Source organism: Bison bison, unplaced genomic scaffold (assembly GCF_000754665.1).
Source record: "Bison bison bison isolate TAMUID 2011002044 unplaced genomic scaffold, Bison_UMD1.0 scf7180017864325, whole genome shotgun sequence".
NCBI classification, from domain to species: Eukaryota; Metazoa; Chordata; class Mammalia; order Artiodactyla; family Bovidae; genus Bison; species Bison bison.
The window spans coordinates 1,422,261-1,442,337 of NW_011494897.1; the positions used below are offsets into that span (position 1 = coordinate 1,422,261).

At 38.7% G+C, this 20,077-nt stretch overlaps 1 protein-coding gene across 1 annotated transcript in view; it reads right to left on the reverse strand.

Annotated features, from left to right (window-relative positions):
- MARK1 (MAP/microtubule affinity-regulating kinase 1) overlaps positions 1-17,944 on the reverse strand; it is a 114,577-nt gene extending 96,633 nt beyond the window's left edge. Inside the window, exon 1 of the mRNA XM_010853302.1 lies at positions 17,654-17,944. Within this exon, the coding sequence (XP_010851604.1) occupies positions 17,654-17,944 (291 nt within the window). The remainder of the gene's footprint in view (positions 1-17,653) is intronic.
- Positions 17,945-20,077: the final 2,133 nt, after the last annotated feature.

Genomic DNA, 20,077 nt, shown 5'->3' on the forward strand with positions numbered 1-20,077 from the left:
TTCTCCCTTAGCTACCGTTTTTGTTGATAACAGTATCACCAAGAGACAAACTAGGTTACTGCCGAGGTCCTCAAATGAGCAAGGCAGGTGTTTCTGAAATACTCCCCAACAGATGGAAGTTTACATAGGTCCTCAGCAAACTAAGGACTGCATATTTGTGTATGTATGTGAATGAATATACATTGTCGGTGTAAGACTGCCAAACGCTCTCTCTTAAAAGGACTATTCTCTATTTTGAGGCTCTGCCCTTCTACTTATTTATAGTTAGCTGTCCTTTCTTTTAAGTAATTATGTTGGTAACTCATGGTGAGTTTTTTTCCCATTTACTTGACAAATAAAAAAGTTCTTATTTTTGCTTATTTAAAAAAAAAATTATCAGTGAAATTCTGAAATCTAGAACATTTAGAAGCAAACAGAACCCAATTAACAGCTGCCTGGCCAAACTCCAAATGCAGAATGCTGGATCTTTTATTTGTTAACACACTGTCTCTTCACTCACCCAAGCCCAGTTTTCTTTAACCAGTTGTCTATAACCATTGCCTATAGTTTGTCTAAGGACTTTCCAGGTGACACTAATGGTAAAGAACCAACCCATTGCCAATGTAAGAGATGTAAGAGACACAGGTTCCATCCCTGGGTCAGGATGATCCCATGGAAAAGGGAATGGCAACCCACTATAGTATTCTTGCCTGGGGAATCCCATGGATAGAGGAGCCTGGTGGGCTACAGTCCATAGGGTCACAAAGAGTCGGACACGAATGAAGCAACTTGGCACACAAAGCACATACCTTCTATATTTTCAGGGTAAATAGAGGGGGAAAAAAATGGAAAATCACTGCAGATGGTGACTGTGGCCATGAAATTGAAAGACGCTTGCTCCTTGAAAGGAAAGCTATGATAAACCTAGACAGCAGATTAAAAAGCAAAGACATCACTCTGCAGACAAAGGTCTGTACAATCAAAGCTACGGTTTTTCCAGTAGTCATGTATGAATGTGAGAGTTGAACCAAAAAGAAGGTTGAGTGCCAAAGAATTGATGCTTTCGAACTGTGGTGCTGGAGAAGACTCTTTTGAGAGTCCCTTGGACTGCAAAGGAGATCAAACCAGTCAATCCTAAAGGAAATCAAACCTCACTATTCATTGGAAGGACTGATGCTAAAGTTGAAGCTCCAATACTTTGGCAACTTGACTCACTGGAAAAGACCCTGATGCTGGGAAAGATTGAAGCCAAAAAGAAAAGAGGGTGGTAGAGGATGAGATGGTTAGAAAACATCACCAACTCAATGGACATGAGTTTCAGTAGACTCTGGGAGATAGTGAAGGACAAGGAGACCTGGCATACTGCGATTCATTGGGTCACAAAACAGTGGACACAATTTAGCAAATGAGCAACAACATTGTCTATACTATTTGAGCAGATCTAAATTATAACTCAATTTATAAACAACTTATAGACAATTTATAAACAATTTATAGACAATATAAACACAATTTTCCTCATCATTTACGTGTCTAAGAGTAGAATGGCATGGACCTTCCCAGAAAATTCTTAGATCTTATGATGCACTGATATAAACACTATACTCAAACTATATTCTTGACTTTGTGACTTTTTAATTTTTCATGTATCCTAAGTCTTGTAATAGATGTGTTGAGAGCATTTAGAGCATTGATTTGAAATAATTAGCTCTTGTCCCCAGAATATTCAAATAGTCTTGTGCTGGAATATTCAGTTTTCTTCAACCTCAAAACCTCTAGTCCACTGACCTTTCCTCATTCACCACCATACATCCCGGTCATGTCTTCATGTATCTCCTCACTCAGGCAATATGCTATGATTCTCTACTGTAACTGCTCCTTTACAAAATTCCTTGACTCCTCTGCTTTTCAGTACCTCTTTCACATTTGCCTGGCAAACCCTCATTGCTGTGAAACTCAATCATGCTCCAACTCAATACCCGCTCAACGTCATTCAACATCGTTAAGAGACACATTTACAAGTGGTATACCCAATTCACTTACATTTTTGGCCACAAATCCCAAATGAGGACTCAATATCATCTGACAATCCTTTATACTTTGAGAACACTAATTTTACCCTTTAAAACCCTCATTTCACACCTTCTCCTCCCTCCTCTTATATCGCCACTCACCAAAGGATGTTTTGTTTTATAGTTCATTAATAATACAGAGACAATTCGAGAGCTCCTCAGTGTTTTACCCACATCAAAACTACGACCTATCCACAACTTTTGTGAAATGTCCTTCCTGTTGCCAGAAAACCAACTCACCTTCCATACTGCTGCTGCTGCTAAGTTGCTTCAGTCGTGTCCGACTCTGTGCGACCCCATAGATGGCATCCCACCAGGCTCCCCCGTCCCTGAGATTTTCCAGGCAAGAACACTGGAGTGGGTTGCTATTTCCTTCTCCAATGCATGAAAGTGAAAAGTGAGAGTGAAGTCGCTCAGCTGTGTCTGACCCTCAGCGACCCCATGGACTGCAGCCTACCAGGCCCCTCCGTCCATGGGATTTTCCAGGCAAGACTACTGGAGTGGGTTGCCATTGTCTTCTCTGACCTTCCATACTATGGGTCCCATTTAACGTTACCTTTTCAGAGGTTTTGTTCCTAAACTTACTCTTGTTCACCTGAGTCATCAGTTTTCAAACAGACTGTCCAATATCACATAAACATATTCCTGCATCTGATTTTAAAAGAGGAAATTGTCCTGTAACTATATGCCCCTTCTAACTCTACTTCCTATACATAAAAATGTTAAGTCATTCAGCTGTGTCTGACTCTTTGCAATCCCATGGACTGTAGCCATCAGGCTCCTCTGTCCATGGAATTCTCCATCAAGAATACTAGAGCGGGTAGTCATTCCCTTCTCTCGGGGATCTTTGTGACCCAGGGATCAAACCCAGATCTCTTACATTACAGGGAGGCTCTTCACTATCTGAGCCACCAGGGAAGCCCTCTCTACACATAAAAATAGTTATCAAAAGAAGCTTTTGTGACGGCTGGTAAATTACTGCTGTCACTTCCCAATCTTTGCTTCAACCCACTCCAAGCAGAATTGTCTCCACCATTTCACTGGGACTAGTTTTGTCAATGGTACTAGTCACTTCTATGTTGAAAAACCCAACAGCTGCATTTGACACAGCTGCCTGCTCTTTCTTTATTCTCTTGGCTTCTGCAACACAACTCCAGATTTTCTGCCTAGCCTACTAACAGTTACTTCAGTGCCCTTTGTTCCTCTTCTCATGTACCACGGCCCTGTCCTAAACATATTCTATTCATCTTTTCAAAGAACCAGTTTTTGGTGTCACTGATGTTTCCTATTTTTGTTTTTCCATTTCCTTACATGCTGTGATTCATGGGGTTGCAAAGAGTCTGACATGACTGAGCGACTGATCTGATCTGATCACCTGCTCTAATTTTCATTATTTTCTTCCTTCTACGTTCCTTATGTTTACCTGTTAAATTTAAGTTGTAAAACTCAACTTACATCGGGGTTTTTTTCCTAATTAATTCTTAGTCCCTTGTTTTCTATTATGTGTATTCAAAGCAGCAAATTTACATCTTAACTGTACTTTAGCTGAACTACTCTCAGTTCAGTTCAGTCGCTCAGTCATGTCTGACTCTGCGACCCCGTGAATCGCAGCATGCCAGGCCTCCCTGTCCATCACCAACTCCTGGAGTTCACTCAGACTCATGTCCATCCAGTCAGTGATGCCATCCAGCCATCTCATCCTCTGTCATCCCCTTCTCCTCCTGCCCCCAATTCTGCTCAGCATCAGAGTCTTTTCCAATGAGTCAGCTCTTCGCATGAGGTGGCCAAAGTACTGGAGTTTCAGCTTTAGCATCATTCCTTCCAAAGAAATCCCAGGGCTGATCTCTTTCAGAATGGACTGGTTGGATCTCCTTGCAGTCCAAGGGACTCTCAAGAGTCTTCTCCAATACCACACTTTAAAAGCACCAATTCTTCAGGGCTCAGCCTTCTTCACAGTCCAACTCTCACATCCATACATGACCACAGGAAAAACCATAGCCTTGACTAGACGGACCTTTGTTGGCAAAGTAATGTCTCTGCTTTTGAATATGTAATCTAGATTGGTCATAACTTTCCTTCCAAGGAGTAAGCGTCTTTTAATTTCACAGCTGCAGTCACCATCTGCAGTGATTTTGGAGCCCAGAAAAATAAAGTCTGACACTGTTTCCACTGTTTCCCCATCTATTTCCCATAAAGTGATGGGACCAGATGCCATGATCTTCGTTTTCTGAATGTTGAGCTTTAAGCCAACTTTTTCACTCTCCACTTTCACTTTCACCAAGAGGCTTTTTAGTTCCTCTTCACTTTCTGCCATAAGGGTGGTGTCATCTGCATATGTGAGGTTATTGATATTTCTCCTGGCAATCTTGATTCCAGCTTGTGTTTCTTCCAGTCCAGCAATACGTTCAAAAACAGGATATTCTGTTTTGAGTATACATTCTGTACATGTCCACTGAATAAAACTTATTTAACTTGTTCCAATATTCCTTATCTTTATTTTTTAATTTTACTTATTTTATTATTTACTTATTATTCTTAACAGAGAAGCCAACACCGCTTCCAGTTGAGAGGAGCCTATGCTCATGCAGGCATGCTCAGTCACTGTCATGTTGGACTCTTGAGACCCCATGAGCTGTATACTGTCAGGCTTCTCTGTCCATGGAATTCTCCAGGCAAGAATACTGGAGTGGGTAGCCATTCCCTTCTCCAGGGGATCTTCCTGACCCAGGGATCAAATCTATGTCTCCTGCATTGTAGGTGGATTATTTACCATTCGAACCATGAGGTTCATCTTTAATTTGCCAGTTTAATTACCTTTTTCAACATTTTATTCACATTAAACTTTAAAATTTTTCACTTTTTAATTGCTGGAGTTAGATTTTATTATTTTTTATATAAGAAGAGAAAAAACTATATATATATTTTAAATGGGGAGCTTAATCCCCTTATATCTATCCTAGGATCATTCTATCAATTTTTTTCTTTTTCTTTCTTCTACTGGATTTAGTTTAATTTCCTTCCCACTACAAGCTAGTATACATTCCATTTCTTTTATTTAAAATTTAAAATGCACAATATGCCTTAAATTTTTAAATAATCCATTTTACATCCTCCTCCCCAGTAAACCAAGGTCTCAGAAGTTTTCACTCCAATTTCCCCTGTTATTCTTATCTAGCATTTTTGTTCATTTTTTCCCAGCATCCTAAAATAAACAATTACCCTTTGTTTGTGTTATAGTCCATATTTGTATTGATCAACCTGAAATTGTTTGCTTATTGTAATTTCTTACATTTGCTGAGAAAGACAACATACTTCTGTTAAATCTGTTGAGATATGCTTTGTGGACTAGTGTGTGATCTACCCTAGAGAACTCATCCATGTGCACTTGAAAAGAATCTGTATTCTGCTGATCTGAGATGTTATATCCTGTAGATATCTATCAAGTCCAACTGGTCCACTATGTCATTTAAGATCACTGTTTTCCTACCAGTTTTCTGCCTGGATGATCTCTCCCCCTTGATGTATGTGTGATGTTAAAGTCTCACTATTATTGTATTATTGTTAGTTTTCCCCTTTATGTCTGTTAGTATTTGCTTTATATATTTAGGTGCTTGTGTACTGGGTGCATATACGTTAGTAAGTGTAACATCCTCTTCTTGTACTGAGTGCTGTGCTGTGCCTATGTTCTTTTCTAGGAGTTTTATAATTTCAGGCCATACAATTAGGTCTTTACCCCATTTTTAGTTTATTTTTATATAGAGTAGGAGGTGATGTTCTTTTTCATGTAGCTGTCCAGTATTCCCAGCACCACTTATTGAAGAGATTCCATTTTCGCCATTGAATATTCTTGTCTCCTTTGTCACAGATTAACTGTCATAGATTAACATACAAGCATGGGTTTATTTCTGGGGGCTCTAGTCTGTTCCATTTATCTCTACGTCGGGTTTTGTGCCAGTCAAAACATATGGGTAGAAAAATCTGTCTTTATTTGTCTGAAAATACCTTTATTTTGTCCTTGCTCTTAAAGGACTGTCTAAGAAGATAATTTGTGGTTTATGATTATTCTGTCGTATTAAAGAGATTATATCAATTTTATATATTTCCCAGGTGGCTCAGAGGTTAAAGCGTCTGCCCCCAATGCGGGAGACCTGGTTCGATCCCTGGGTCAGGAAGATCCCCTGGAGAAGGAAATGGTAACCCACTCCAGTATTCTTGCCTGGAGAATCCCATGGACAGAGAAGCCTGGTAGGCTACAGTCCATGGGGTAGCAAAGAGTCAGATACGACTGACTGAGCGACTTCACTGCTGATGAAAAACTTACTGTTCATTTAAGTAACAACTTCAGAAATCATGTTTCCTCTTGACTGCTATTCAGATTCTCTATTTTCAGTTAGCAATTCCACTGGGTATGGATTTCTCTATTCTGGTAGGTATTCAGTGTGTACCAATCTAAAGACACGTTATGTCCTCAACTGTGGATCACTCTCAACCATCATCTTTTCAAAAACAGCTTCTCAAGGATTTCCTTATCTCCTTCTCAAGTGTCTATTAAAGGTACAGTGTACTTTTTCATTCTATGCTCCATATTTGTTAATCACTCTTCAGTACTCTCAATGTCCATTTCTTCATGTTTCACTCTAAATCATCTCCTCAGATGTATATATGAGTCTTCAAGGCTATTTTCAATTAGGTATATTTTGCTGCTTTTTTAAACTGAAGTTTAGCTGATTTACAATATTATATAGTTTCAGGTGTACAGCAAAGTGATTCAGTATTTTTACACATTACACTCCATTAAAAGTTATTACAACATAATAGCTATAAATCCCTGCACTATACAATATATCCTTGTTGCTTATCTATTTTATACGTAGTAGCTTGTACCTTATAACCCCCTACTCCTAATCTGCCCCTCCCCCTTCCCTCTCCCCTCCAGCAACCACTAGTTCGTTTTCTGAGAGTCTATTTCTGTTTTCCTAAATATATGTGTCTGCATCATATTTTAGATTTCATATATAAGTGACATCACATAGTACTTGTCTTTGTCTGTTTGACTTATTTTGCTAACTGTAATATTCTCAAGGTCTAACCATGCTGTTGCAAACAGAATTTCCTTCTTTTTTAAGGCTGAGTAACACTGACTACATATATGCTACATTTTCTTTATTCAGTCATCTCTTGATGGACACTAACTAAGGTTACTTCTATATCTTGGCTACTGTAAATAGTGCTGCTATGAACACTGGTGTATATGTCTCTTTTTGAATTAGTGTTTTCTTTTTTTTCTGGATATACATACAGGAATGGAATTACTGGGTCATACTGTAGCTCTATTTTTAGTTTTTTTGACTAATCTCCATACTGTTCCAAAGTGGCTACATCAATTTACATTCCCACCATTAAGTGTACAAAGGTTTTCTTTTCTCTACATCCTCTCCAACATTTATTATTTGTTGGCTTTTTGATGAAAATCACTCTGACAGGTGTGAGGTGAGGTGATAATTCATTGTTTTGATTTGCATTACTCTAACAATGAGCAATGTTAAACATCTTTTCATGTGCCTGTTAGCCATGTAAATTCTTCTTTGGTAAAATGTCTATTCAGGTCTTTTGCCCATTTTATAATTGGTTTGCTTTTGAGATATTGAGTTGTATGAGCTATTTATATATTTTGACCTATCAGACATATCAAGAGCAAATATTTTTTCCCATCCAACAGATTGTCCTTTTTATTGGTGGTTTCCTTTGTTGTGCAAAACTCTGAAGTTTAATTAGGCCTCATTTGTTTACTTTTGGTTTTCTTTTCCTTTGGGAGCCAAATCCAAATAAAATTGCTATAATTTATGTCACAGAGTGCTGTTACTATGTTTTCTTCTAGGAGCTTTACAATTTCAGGTTGCACAGTTAGGTCTTTAATCCATTTTGAGTTTACTTTTATATAGAGTGGGAGGTGATGTTCTGATCTTTCACATGTAGCTGTCCTGTATTCCCAGCACCACTTATTGAAGAGATTCCATTTTTGCCATTGTATATTCTTGTCTCCTTTGTCATAGATTAACATATGTGTATGGGTTTAATTCCATTGATCTCTAAGTCTGGTTTTGTGCCAGTACCAAGCTGTTTTGATTACTGTAGCTTTATAGTATAGTTTGAAATCTGAAAGGGCGGTACCTCCAACTTTGCTCTTTCTTCTCAAGACTGCTTTAGCAATTCATGGCCTTTGTGGTTCCATATGAATTCTAGGATTATCTGTTTAGTTCTGTGAAAAATGTCATGGGTACTTTTACAGAGACTGCATTAAATCTGAAAACTGCTTTGAGTAGTGTGGTCATTTTAACAATATTAATTCTTATAATTCAAAAGCATGGGGTATCTTTCCACTTCTTTGTATCATCTTCAATTACCTTTATGAATGTTTCATACTTCCTAGAAGATAGGTCTTTCATCTCCTTGGTTAAGCTTATTATCTCCTAGGTATTTTATTCTTTTTGATGCGATTTTTAAGCAGGATTGCTCTCTACTTTCTCTCTTTGATAGCTTGCTATTAATGTATAGAAGAGCAGCATATTTCTGTATATCAATATTGCATCCTTCAACTTTGCTGAATTCACTTATTAGTTCTAATAGTTTTAGGGTAGATACTTTAGAGTTTCCTATATATAGTTATCATATCATTGCAAATAGTGAATTTTACTTCTTCCCAATCTTTTTTTTTTCCTCATGTGACTGCTGTAGCGAGTTCTACCATTTAAATAGAACTGGCAAGAGTGAGCATCCCCATCTTGTTCCTGAATTTAGAGGAAAGGCTTTCAGCTTTTCACTGTTGAGTATAACATTGGCTATGACCTTTATTATGTTGAGATATGTCCCCTCTATACCCACTTTGATGTGAGTTTTTTTTTTTTTTTTATCATAAATGGATGTTGAATTTTGTCAAATGGTTTTTCTGCATCTATTGAGAGGATCATGTGGCTTTTTACCATTCCTTTTGTTAATGGTGTATTACACTTATGACTTGCAAATATTGAACTATCCTTGCATCTCTGGAGTAAAGCCACCTAGATCATGGCATATGATACTTTTTTTGTACATTGGTGAACTAATATTATGTATTTTTATATCAATGGCCTATAATTTTCTTTTTTTGTAGTGTTTTTGGTATCAGGTAATGGTGGTCTCATAAAATCAATTTGGGAGTATTTCCTCCTCTGCAGTGATTTTGGAATATTTTGAGAAGGATTGGTATTAACCCTTCTTTATACATTTGGGAGAATTTTCCAGTGAAGCCATCCAGTCATGGACCTTAGTTAGCTGGTAGTTTTTTGTTTTTTTTTTTTTTTAAATTACAAATTCTATTTTACTAGTAGTGATCATTCTCTTCAAATTGTCTGTTTCTTCTTGATTCAGTCTTGGCAACCTGTATGTTTCTAGAAACGTGTACATTTCTTCTAGGTTGTCCAACTTATTGGCATATAACTGTTCATAGTATTCTCTTACAATATTTTGTATCTCTGTGGTATCAGTTGTTAGCTTTCCTCTCTTATTTCTTATTATATTTACTTGGGTCCCCTATCTTTCATTCTTGATTAGCCTGGCTAAAGGTTTATCAATTTTGTTTATCTTTTCAAAAAATCAACTCTTGGTTTCACTGATGTTTCCTGGTTGTTTTTTTTTTTTAATCTCTACCTAACTTTTTTTCCTCTTTGATTTATTATTGCCTCCTTTCTGCTGACTTTGGGTTTTGTTTAATTCTTCTTTTTCTAATTCTTTTAGGTAGTAGTTTAGGTCATTTGGGATTTTTTTCTTGTTTTTTTAGGAAGACCTATATCACTATAAATTTCCCTCTTAGAACTGCTTTTGCTGTATCCCACAGATTTGGAGTGCTGTGTCTTCAAGTCAAGTCATTTATCTTGAGATATTTCTGACTTCCTTCCTGATTTCTTTTTTACCTTTTTAGTAACATGCTGTTCAGTCTCCATGTGTTTGTGCTTCTCTCATTTTCCTTTAACTGCAATTGATTTGTGGTTTCATCCTGCTGTGGTTGGAAAAAATGTTTCATCTAATTTCTATCCTCTTAAATTTGTTGAGATTTGCTTTGTGGCCTAGCATGTGATCTACCCTAGAGAACTCATCCATGTGTACTTGAAAAGAATTTATATTCTGCTGATTTGGGATGTTATATCCTACAGATATCTATCAAGTCCAACTGGTCCACTGTATCATTTAAGATCACCGTTTCCTACCAGTTTTCTGCCTGGATGATCTCTCCCTTGGTGTAAGTGGGATGTCGAAGTCTCACTATTATTGTATTATTGTCAGCTTTTCCTTTTATGTCTGTTAGTATTTGCTTTATATATTTAGGTGCTTATGTACTGGGTGCATATATGTTAGTAAGTGTAATATCCTCTTCTTGTATTGACTCCTTTATCATTATATAAAGGCCTTCTCTGTCTTTTGTTATAGCCTTTTTTTTAAAAGTCTATTTTGTCTGATACGAGCATTGCTATCCCTGCTTTCTTGTCAATTCTGTTTGCATGAAGTAACATTTTTCATCCCATCACTTTCAGCCTGTATATGTATTTGGCCTAAAGTAGATCACTTGTAGGAAGCATATTGAAGTTTATTGTTTTTTCATCCAATCAGTCACCCTATGCCTTTTGTTTGGAGCACTTAATCCAGTAACATTTAAAGTAATTAGTAACAAATATGTGCCATCTTTTAACTTGTTTTCCAATTGTTTGTATAGATTTTATCTGTTCATTTACTATTCAAAAACGAACAGCAGTTTGTTTATATATTAGTTCATTTACTAAACAAAAACTATTTTGTTTCTTCCCTTGTGATTTGGTGACTTTGTTTGTGTTCTATCTCCTATCCATATAAAGGTGCTGGAATCACATTTCACAATGTGTACACATTAAGGGCTGTCATGCTGTCAATTTGTGCTTTCCTTTTGGCTTTTATTTTCATTCCTTCCTCCTTTAAAGCTCAGTAGTAAATATACTTAAAAAGTTATATTTAAGCCAATTCATGTTTTTGTAGCAAGAAGGAAGGAACCATGTCAATTCCTTCTACCAGAATATTGGTACTCCCCGTATTCACGTTTATGGGCTTCCTTGGTAGCTCAGATGGTAAAGAATCTGCTTGCAATGAAGGAGACGTGGCTTCAGAAAATCCCCTGGAAGAAGAAATGGCAACCTAACCCCAGTATACTTGCCTGGAGAATTCCATGGACAGAGGAGCCTGGTGGGCTACAGTCCATGGGGTCACAAAGAGTCAGACACAACTGAGAGACTAACACTTTCTTTCTTCACTTTCTACACATTTTCCCTAGGCGAATTTACTGTCCTGTGACTTTCAATATTAGCTATACCACATGACTCCCAAACTTTTATCTCCAACAGTTCCCCTTTGAATTTTAGACATATTTTCTGACAAAGAACTTCTACAGAATACATTATTTTTTAAAAACTCCTATAAATCAAAACAAAAACACAATTGACCCAATTTTTTAAATAATCAAAAGACTTGTACATACACATCATAAAAAAAATATACAAATGGACAATAAGAACACTAAAAAAGTATACATCACTGTTATAATGAATTGTAAATGAAAATCATAAAGGAGATTTTATTAAACATCCACCAGAATGCCTAAAATAAAAATGACTGACAACATCAAATGTTGGTGAAAAATCATCAGAACTCACACATTGCTGGTAAGAGTGTAAAATGGTACAATCATTTTGGAAAATATATTGTCAATTTCTTAAAAAGCTAAAAATATACCTTTGCTACAATTTAACAATTCCAATCCTATGTTCTCCCCCAGAAGAAATAAAAATATAAGTTAAAAAAAGATGTGTACAAGACAGCTCATAAGAGCTTTGTTTTTAATAAGCCCACGTGGAAACAATCCAAATGCTTGTCAGTAGTGGAACGGATGAACACATAGTGGTAGTTTTACACCAAAGAATACTATTCTGCAATGAAAAGGAATTACTGGCTGATATGCACACAACATGGATAAATCTCACAGACAAACGAATGAAATAAGGAAACCTGGGGAACAAAAAAAGAATCACTGTTTGACTCACTTAAGTTCTGGAACAGGCAAACCAAATCTATAATAATAAAGAGGAGAGTGTGCTGATTAGAAAAAAGCTGAAGTGAAATTTCTGGAATAATGGAAATGTTCTTTATCTTGATTGAGCTGGTTTATACTTTTATCAAAATTCACTAAACTCTACCCCCAAAAATCTGTGTATTTGTGTTTGCAAATATTAACTTAAACAACTACCCATCATCCTTTTACTTAACTATAACTTAAATGCCTGGTTTTCACTTGATCATTAGATGCTTATTCATTAATGAGAGCTAAAACACACCACAAAGTTGAATATTGAATATACATACCAAATTGTTCTAAGTAAACATATACTAAAATATTTAGATTTTCAGCCATGTTTTAGAAGGGGGGAAACTTTTTCAGAAGCATCTCACTTGCCAAAGCTACCATTCTGAATACTGTCCAAAATTTATAGAGTAAAACATCTCTTACGGGTTTTCTAAATAAACTGCATACTCTCACTTTCTTGCAAGTATAGTCATCAAAAGCCACAATCTATCAAAAGCTATCACCAATTAACATTCTGATCAAAAAAAGCTCAAACCATCAGAAGCTTTGTCGGTCACACACAAAGCCACACACTAACCCTGGCCAGGGTGCTGAGCTGCACAAAGTCAGGGTACAGCTTTCATATTCCAGTCCATGTCAATGGTACCTCTGGACTTGTACACAGCCACCCTCAATAGCTCTGATGTCAGCTATTCCAAATAGGTAAATAAACTGAGGCAACAATAGATATCACTATATGCAAGCAACATACATCAGCCCAAGGTCAATATCAGTAATAACAACTTTTCTGTACTCAACTTGTGGTGGTTTTGTACCATCATTTTAACTAAGCTGTGATGTTTCCCACAAATTCCCTTCCCTCTATGTTTCTGAGTTATTATTGGCCATAAGAAACTTGTACAAGATTTGTAAACCCAAAGTGTTACATTCTGGTTCTAAGTCAGGTGCTTTTGTAGCTCACATTGTGACTTGAATTAAAATATAGTTACAGCTTTCAAACAATTCCCAGACTTGAGTGCTTTCAAGACCTAAAGCCCCTCGAATGAAGGGAAAGATAGGTCTACAAGAAAGACAATATTACTTATCCCCAAATGCATACTGTAAATCCTCCTCCTAGCTTTCCCCCAAATGGAGCTGTGTCAGTATGACACAGCTAGTTTACTAGTATGACTATGAACTGGTGATGTGGAGTTAAAAAAAAAAAAAAAACAAACTGTCTCCAAATTAACAATAACTCCTCAAAACCTAAAACTCCACTGTGTTCTACCAGTCAGAGCTGGGGCTTAAGGAAATCAGATGATCAATGACCTTTAGAACTGGGCTCACTTCACAGAAGAACCAGGTCCCCAGATGGGTCCTGTGGTTATTTCCCCAGTTCTGGGATACACAGTTGGAATACACAAACTCAGCACCTGCCAGAACCTAAACACTGGCTCCCAGGCCTGTGAATTAATATGAGGGCCATTAGTCTGAGGAAGGGCAAGTGGAAATTATTAGAATTATGCAGTCTTACCAAAACAGTAAACCAAAGCAATCCTGGCTCCTTGAGGGACTGCAGAGATTAGTGACAGCACAGAGATGCAGGGATAGTAATCCCCCAACACATCCATTCCCACCCCATCTTCATTCAACTCAGTTATTTGGTCTCAGCAAAACACAGATACATTCTGAAAAATGACTAAGTTATCAAAACTTAATTGGTTGGTAATTCCAATTCCAATCACTATTCTAGAAGTGATTTCCCTGCTGAATCGATCAACATACCCTCTGGTACTGAGCGTGCAGCTACTGAGCTGATGAATGCTTTTTTTCTCTATACATCTTAGAATATTTGAAGCAGCTTGTTGCTCCATTCACTATGCTACTTTGGAGATATTTCAAACCTCCAGCCTTATCTCGTAATCTAGTCCACACTTTCTCAATCTTGGCACTACAGACATTTGGGGCCAGATCATTCTTTGCTGTAGGGGACTGTCCTGTGCATCACAGGACGCTTAACAGCATCCCTGGGTCTCTACTCACTAGATGACTAGCAGCTCCCCCCGCCACACACACACACACACACACACACACACACACACACACTTATGACAACCAAAAATGCCTGCAGGCATGGCTGAATGTCCTCTGCCAACTGCCCACAATTGAGAACCACTGATCTAGTCCATAGGGACCTTATCTTTCTTTCCAAAGGATATCTCACTGGTCTGTTACATGGATGATGTCATGCTGACCGGATCTGGTAAGCAGGAATTAACTACTCTGATACTTTGATTAAGGTATGTGTAAGCCAGAGAAAATAAATTCCACAAAAATCCAAGGGCCTGTCTCCTCAGTGAAACTTCTAACAGTTTAATCATCTGGGATGTGTCGAGATACCTTCTTCAGAGTAAAGAACAAATTGCTGCACCTGGCCTCCCCAATTTTTAAGAAAGGGAAGCCATGGACATGGAATGAAGGCAACACATATACTTCATTTTCATTACAGGCAGTCCAAAAGCTTGCCAGTTGTGTACTGGGGCCAGAAAAGCAGGACTTTGTAGGAGATATAAGGCTGTTGTCAACCTGCCCTGCCACTGGAACTCAGAAGACTCACCAGTACAAGAAGCATCTGTGACCAAGAGAGGTCAAGTACTGAGTGTCTGGCAGGCCCCTACATGTGAATCACGGTGCAGACTTTCAAGACTTTGAAGCAAAACTATGCCACCCTCTGCAAATAACTATTCTCTTTGGGGGAAACTGCTTCTGACTTGATACTGGGCCCCAGGAGAGACTGAATAGTTGATCATTCAACATGAGCTTCCCATTATGACTTGGGTATTGTCCAACTCATCAAGCCGAAAATTTGGGCATGTACAGCAACATTCCACTATTAGATGGAAGCAGTGTATATTAAATAAGGCTTGAGCGGATACTGAATACACAAGCTGCATCCACATAGCTGAAGTGTCCCTGGCCCATACTCCGGATTCCCTGCTTATTCTCTATATTTATTCTAAACCCACACCTATGGCCTCACGGGACACTTCCTATGGCCACTTGATAGAGGAAGAAAAATAAATCCACATCCAGTTCACACTCGTTTCTGCACAATATTCTGGTACCACCCAAAAGTGGACAGCTGTAGCACTACAGCCACTTTGTGATGGCACTAAAGGAAGAGTAGCAAAAAGAAAATTCCCCATGGGTGGAACTTTAAGCAGGGAACCTGGTTGCTTCCGCTGCCTAGAAAGAGAGTGTGTAGATTCTACAGAGATTCGCACACTGGTGCTTGTTGTTTGGCTGAATAATCAAGGACCTGGAAGGAACATGATTTGAAAATTAATGACAAGGAAGAAGTATGCTAATAGATACCCCTAAATGAGCACAGCATGTGGAGAGTTGTACCATGTGAAAGCTCACCAAGGATTACTCATGTGATTGGTATCAGTCAGCCTCTTTCTCTAGTCAACCATCTTCCTGGCAACACAGACTAACATTCACCAAGGCTAATCTGCCAAGTGCAAAGAGTAACACTGAGGTCCTCAAATGACACCACAATTCCCAGAAGGATCAAGTACAGGTAGCCTGGTAGCAGGTTGATTATATGGCTGATTATCATATACTACACGATTATACTTTCATCATAGAAGGGGGCAGTGCTTTGCTCTCACTAGAATAAATATTTGTTGTAGATATGAATTTGCCTTTCTTGTCCATAATGTTTATGCTAAAACCTCCATGAGGAGGTTTACAGAATCTATTTTTTGCCATCATGGTATATTCCACACAGCACTGCTTCTAAGCAAAGAACTTGTTTTATAGCAAATGAAGCAAGACAGTGGGCTCAAGTTTGAAGAATTCACTGGTCTTATTATGTTCCCAATATCCTGAAGCAGCTGGCTTGATAAACCAGTGGAATGGCCTTTTTTAAAGATTCTCTTATGATGCCAGATGGGTGACACTTCGCAGAGCTAGGGTAACATCTTCCAGGATGCAATATGTACTCTGAATCAGTGACTATTATATGGTGCTATTTACTCCATAGTCAGAGTTCACAGGTCCAGGAATCAAGAGACAGAAATGAGAGGAGCTCTTCTTTCAATTACCCTTAGTGATCCACCTGTGAATTTCTTTCTTTCTTGTCTCTACAACTTTGGGTTCTGCTACCAGAGAAGTCTTAGCACCTAAGGGAGGAATGCTTCCACCAGATGTCATAGTAATGATCCATTAAACTGCAAGTTGAGACTGCTTCGTGGCAGTGAATCAGTAGGCAAAGAAGGTTATTATACTAGCTAGGGCGACTGATCCTGACTACCAAGGGGAAACTGGGTTGCTATTATGCAAAGGCTTGAAGAGGAGTATATCCAAATGCAGAAGCTCCTCTGGGGCACCTCTTATTACTCTCATGTCCTGAGATTAAGTCAATGGAAAATTACAATAACCCAATACAAGTAAGGCTTCTGATGGCCCAGACTCTTCAGAAATGAAGTCCTGGGTTACCTCACCAGGCAAGAAATTGTAATCAACTGAAGTGTTTACTGAGGGCAAAGGGAATATGGAATTAGTAGTAGAAGAAAGTAATTATAAACACCACCTATCTCCACGTGACTAGCTATAAAACAAGGACTGTAATACTTATGAATATTTCTTCCTTATTTTACTATAAATATATCTGCCTATATATCAACCAATTATTTCTTCCTTTTTATTCCCCTTCCCCATTCCCCTAGCTTTTTATATGAATACTGAAGTTACAAGGTATAAAAGGAGAATGTGACTCAGAAGAGAAGTGAACACTACCCAAAGAGGGATAAAGATACTTCATGTCTATCTTCTTTTAAAGAGAGGGTTAACATGTTTTGGTCTACCTATGAGAGCTGTGTCATATTAGGCAAAAGCATAATTTGCTACTATCTTGGCTTCCCTGGTGGCTCAGAGGTTAAAGCGTCTGCCTGGAATGTGGGAGACCAGGGTTCAATCCCTGGGTCGGGAAGATCCCCTGGAGAAGGAAATGGCAATCCACTCCAATACTCTTGCCTGGAGAATCCCGTGGAGGGAGGAGCCTGGTAGGCTATAGTCCATGGGGTCGAAAAGAGTCGGACACAACTGAGTGACTTCACTTTCACTTTATTTGGAAGTTAAGTATGGCTAAGATTGGTGTGGCCACATCCCATACTTAAAAGGGATGTCCAAGGTGACATGGGACAGGCTGTGGTGGCTTCTGGTATGTGAACTTAGCTAGGTTAGAGTTATATTTCCCTTCCCTCTATGGTCCTGGGTTAGTGTTCCTAGTGTTTAGTTGCTAAGTCATGTCCGACTCTTTATAACCGTTAGCCCACCTGGCTCCTCTGTCCATGGGATTTCCCAGGCAAGAATACCGGAGTGGGTTGCCATTTCCTTCTCCAGGGGATCTTCCCAACCTAAGGATCAAACTCACGTCTCCTGTATGTCCTGCATTGCAGGCGGATTCTTTACACACTGAGCCATGATCTGGGTTAGTACTGGCACATTTATTTGCTCTGAAGGTCCCTGTAGGGCCAGACACAGCTGTGAGAGAATCTGCTGGCCTGCCTGTGGGCATGGAACAGCAGCCAGGCCTTCGCAGCTCCTTCAGCCCCAGGACCACGCTCTTCAGCTGCTCTGAGTACTGAGCCAGGTGGCTGTGCAGCTCTACATGAAGGGTGTCAGCTCCCTGCAGGCCACCCTCCTTAGAGGCTGGAAGGCAGTGAGAGACACACAAGCTCCAGTCTGTCCTCAGAGACGCCAACATGTCTTGTTCTCCCCTACTTTCACATTCGTCTTTCCTTCCTGACTGGAAAGCCTTGTAATTTCAGCCTCTTAATACCAGACTCCAAAGTAGCAACCATATATAAAACACTTAGCCAGTTCTCACAACTCCGTAATTTTAATGCCATAGCAAAAGCCTTGGAGAAGACAATGGCAACCCATTCCAGTACTCTTGCCTGGAAAATCCCATGGACAGAGGAGCCTGGTGGGCTGCAGTCCATGGGGTCGCTAAGAGTTGGACACGACTGAGCGACTTCACTCTCACTCTTCACTTTCCTGCATTGGAGAAGGAAATGACAACCCACTCCAGTGTTCTTGTCTGGAGAATCCCAGGGACGGGGGAGCCTGGTGGGCTGCAGTCCATGGGGTCGCACAGAGTCGGACATGACTAAAGTGACTTAGCAGCAGCAGTAGCAGCAAAAGCCTTAATCTGTATCATTCATAGGATCCTGCTTCCCAGATTGAATTCAGATGTAATAATATAGGTAAGATTGGCATAGTCTTACTTGTGAAAGGCAGTCAAACATGGACATATATTCCTTAATTTAAGTCACTATTATGTAAACTTCACAAAGGTGAAATTAATTCTTTTGAAGAGAAAATAGCTATCAAGCATTACTTTTAGAAAGATAAATGTTATTTCCTTAAAAGAGAAGGAAGACAATACAGAATGAGAAGAAGAACTCAGAACTTCACCAAAATCTTGCTCATCACGCCATTACCCATCATTTCTAAGGGCCAAAATATAAGTATCACAATTCAAAAAAGACAATGGAAGAACAGTATATTCCAGCATACATGATGTCACCATCAAAATTATCTTCAACTTGTAAATGCCTGACTTAAAACCTGCCTTTAAATTTGGGTTCAGTAAAATCAATGCAGTCTCAAAAGAGAGATTCCATTAGCATGTTTAAAGCAGTAAGCAATGTGAGGATATTTGCACTCAGTCTGCAGAATGAGTGGATTGACATGAAGAAAATGGTAAGCATGGGAAAAAGGGAAGCCCAAACACCAGTAAGTTTAATTGTGTATCTTCAACACTGTGGGGCAGAAGAAAGAATACATCCTGATGAGCAACTGTGACTCTTCTTGTCACCTTGGTTTTGTTTCTTTGGTACCATTACTGAACACCTAACTATTGCCAAGTATGTAATGTGTATCTAATAACTTAAACCTGACAATCTAATCAATAGATAAGCATTTTATTCATTTTACAGATAAGGAAATATGCCTAATATTATACACCTTTGTTGTTCAGTCGCTAAGTCATGTCCGACTCTGCAACTCCATGGACTGCAGCACGCCAGGCTTCCCTGTCCTTCACTATCTCCCAGATTTTGCTCAAACTCAAGTCCACCGAGTTGGTGATGCCATGCAACACCTTATAAATGACTAAGCTGGAGATAAGCCACCCCAAGGATGTCTTGTCTACAGAATGTATGCTCTTAAGCATTACACGTATCACAGGTGTGTCCACTGCCACTGAGAACACTGATGTCAGCACACGCCTATCCTTCTCTGTGCCCTGCTCCAATTCCTTGTTTACCAGCTACCTGCACATAATTCAGACTTCCATCTGGCTTTCTTATACTTAATAGAAGCATTTCAATGAGCCAGAACGTTATCCTTCACACTGTAAATTTAATGTATTAAAATTTACCACAATTATTACTTTTTTGGTATAAAAAGGAATAAATCCATGACCTAAAATACAGAAATTCTAGTTGAAATCATGTATAATCCAGTAGTTAAGGTAAGCATTTAAAACTTTGGCATACTCACTTCCTTTACCTAAATGTAATAGTAGTAGTAGTAATGGTGGTAGTAGTAGCAGCTACATTACACAGCTTCTACTAAATGCTTGGCACTGTTCTAAGGGCATGATATACATCCAATCATTTAAACCTCACAACAACCCTAGAAGATGGTCACTATTGTTATTCTATTTTACAGATAAAGAAACTGAAACATAAAGAAATGAAGTGTCTTCCCAAGGTCACAGAGCTAGTAAATGGCAAAGCTTGGATTTGAATATGCCCTAAATTCTGGAATGACATTGCTTTTGTATCTGAGCTGGGGTATACAGAGGGTGATTTCCCCCTCTTCAGAAGGT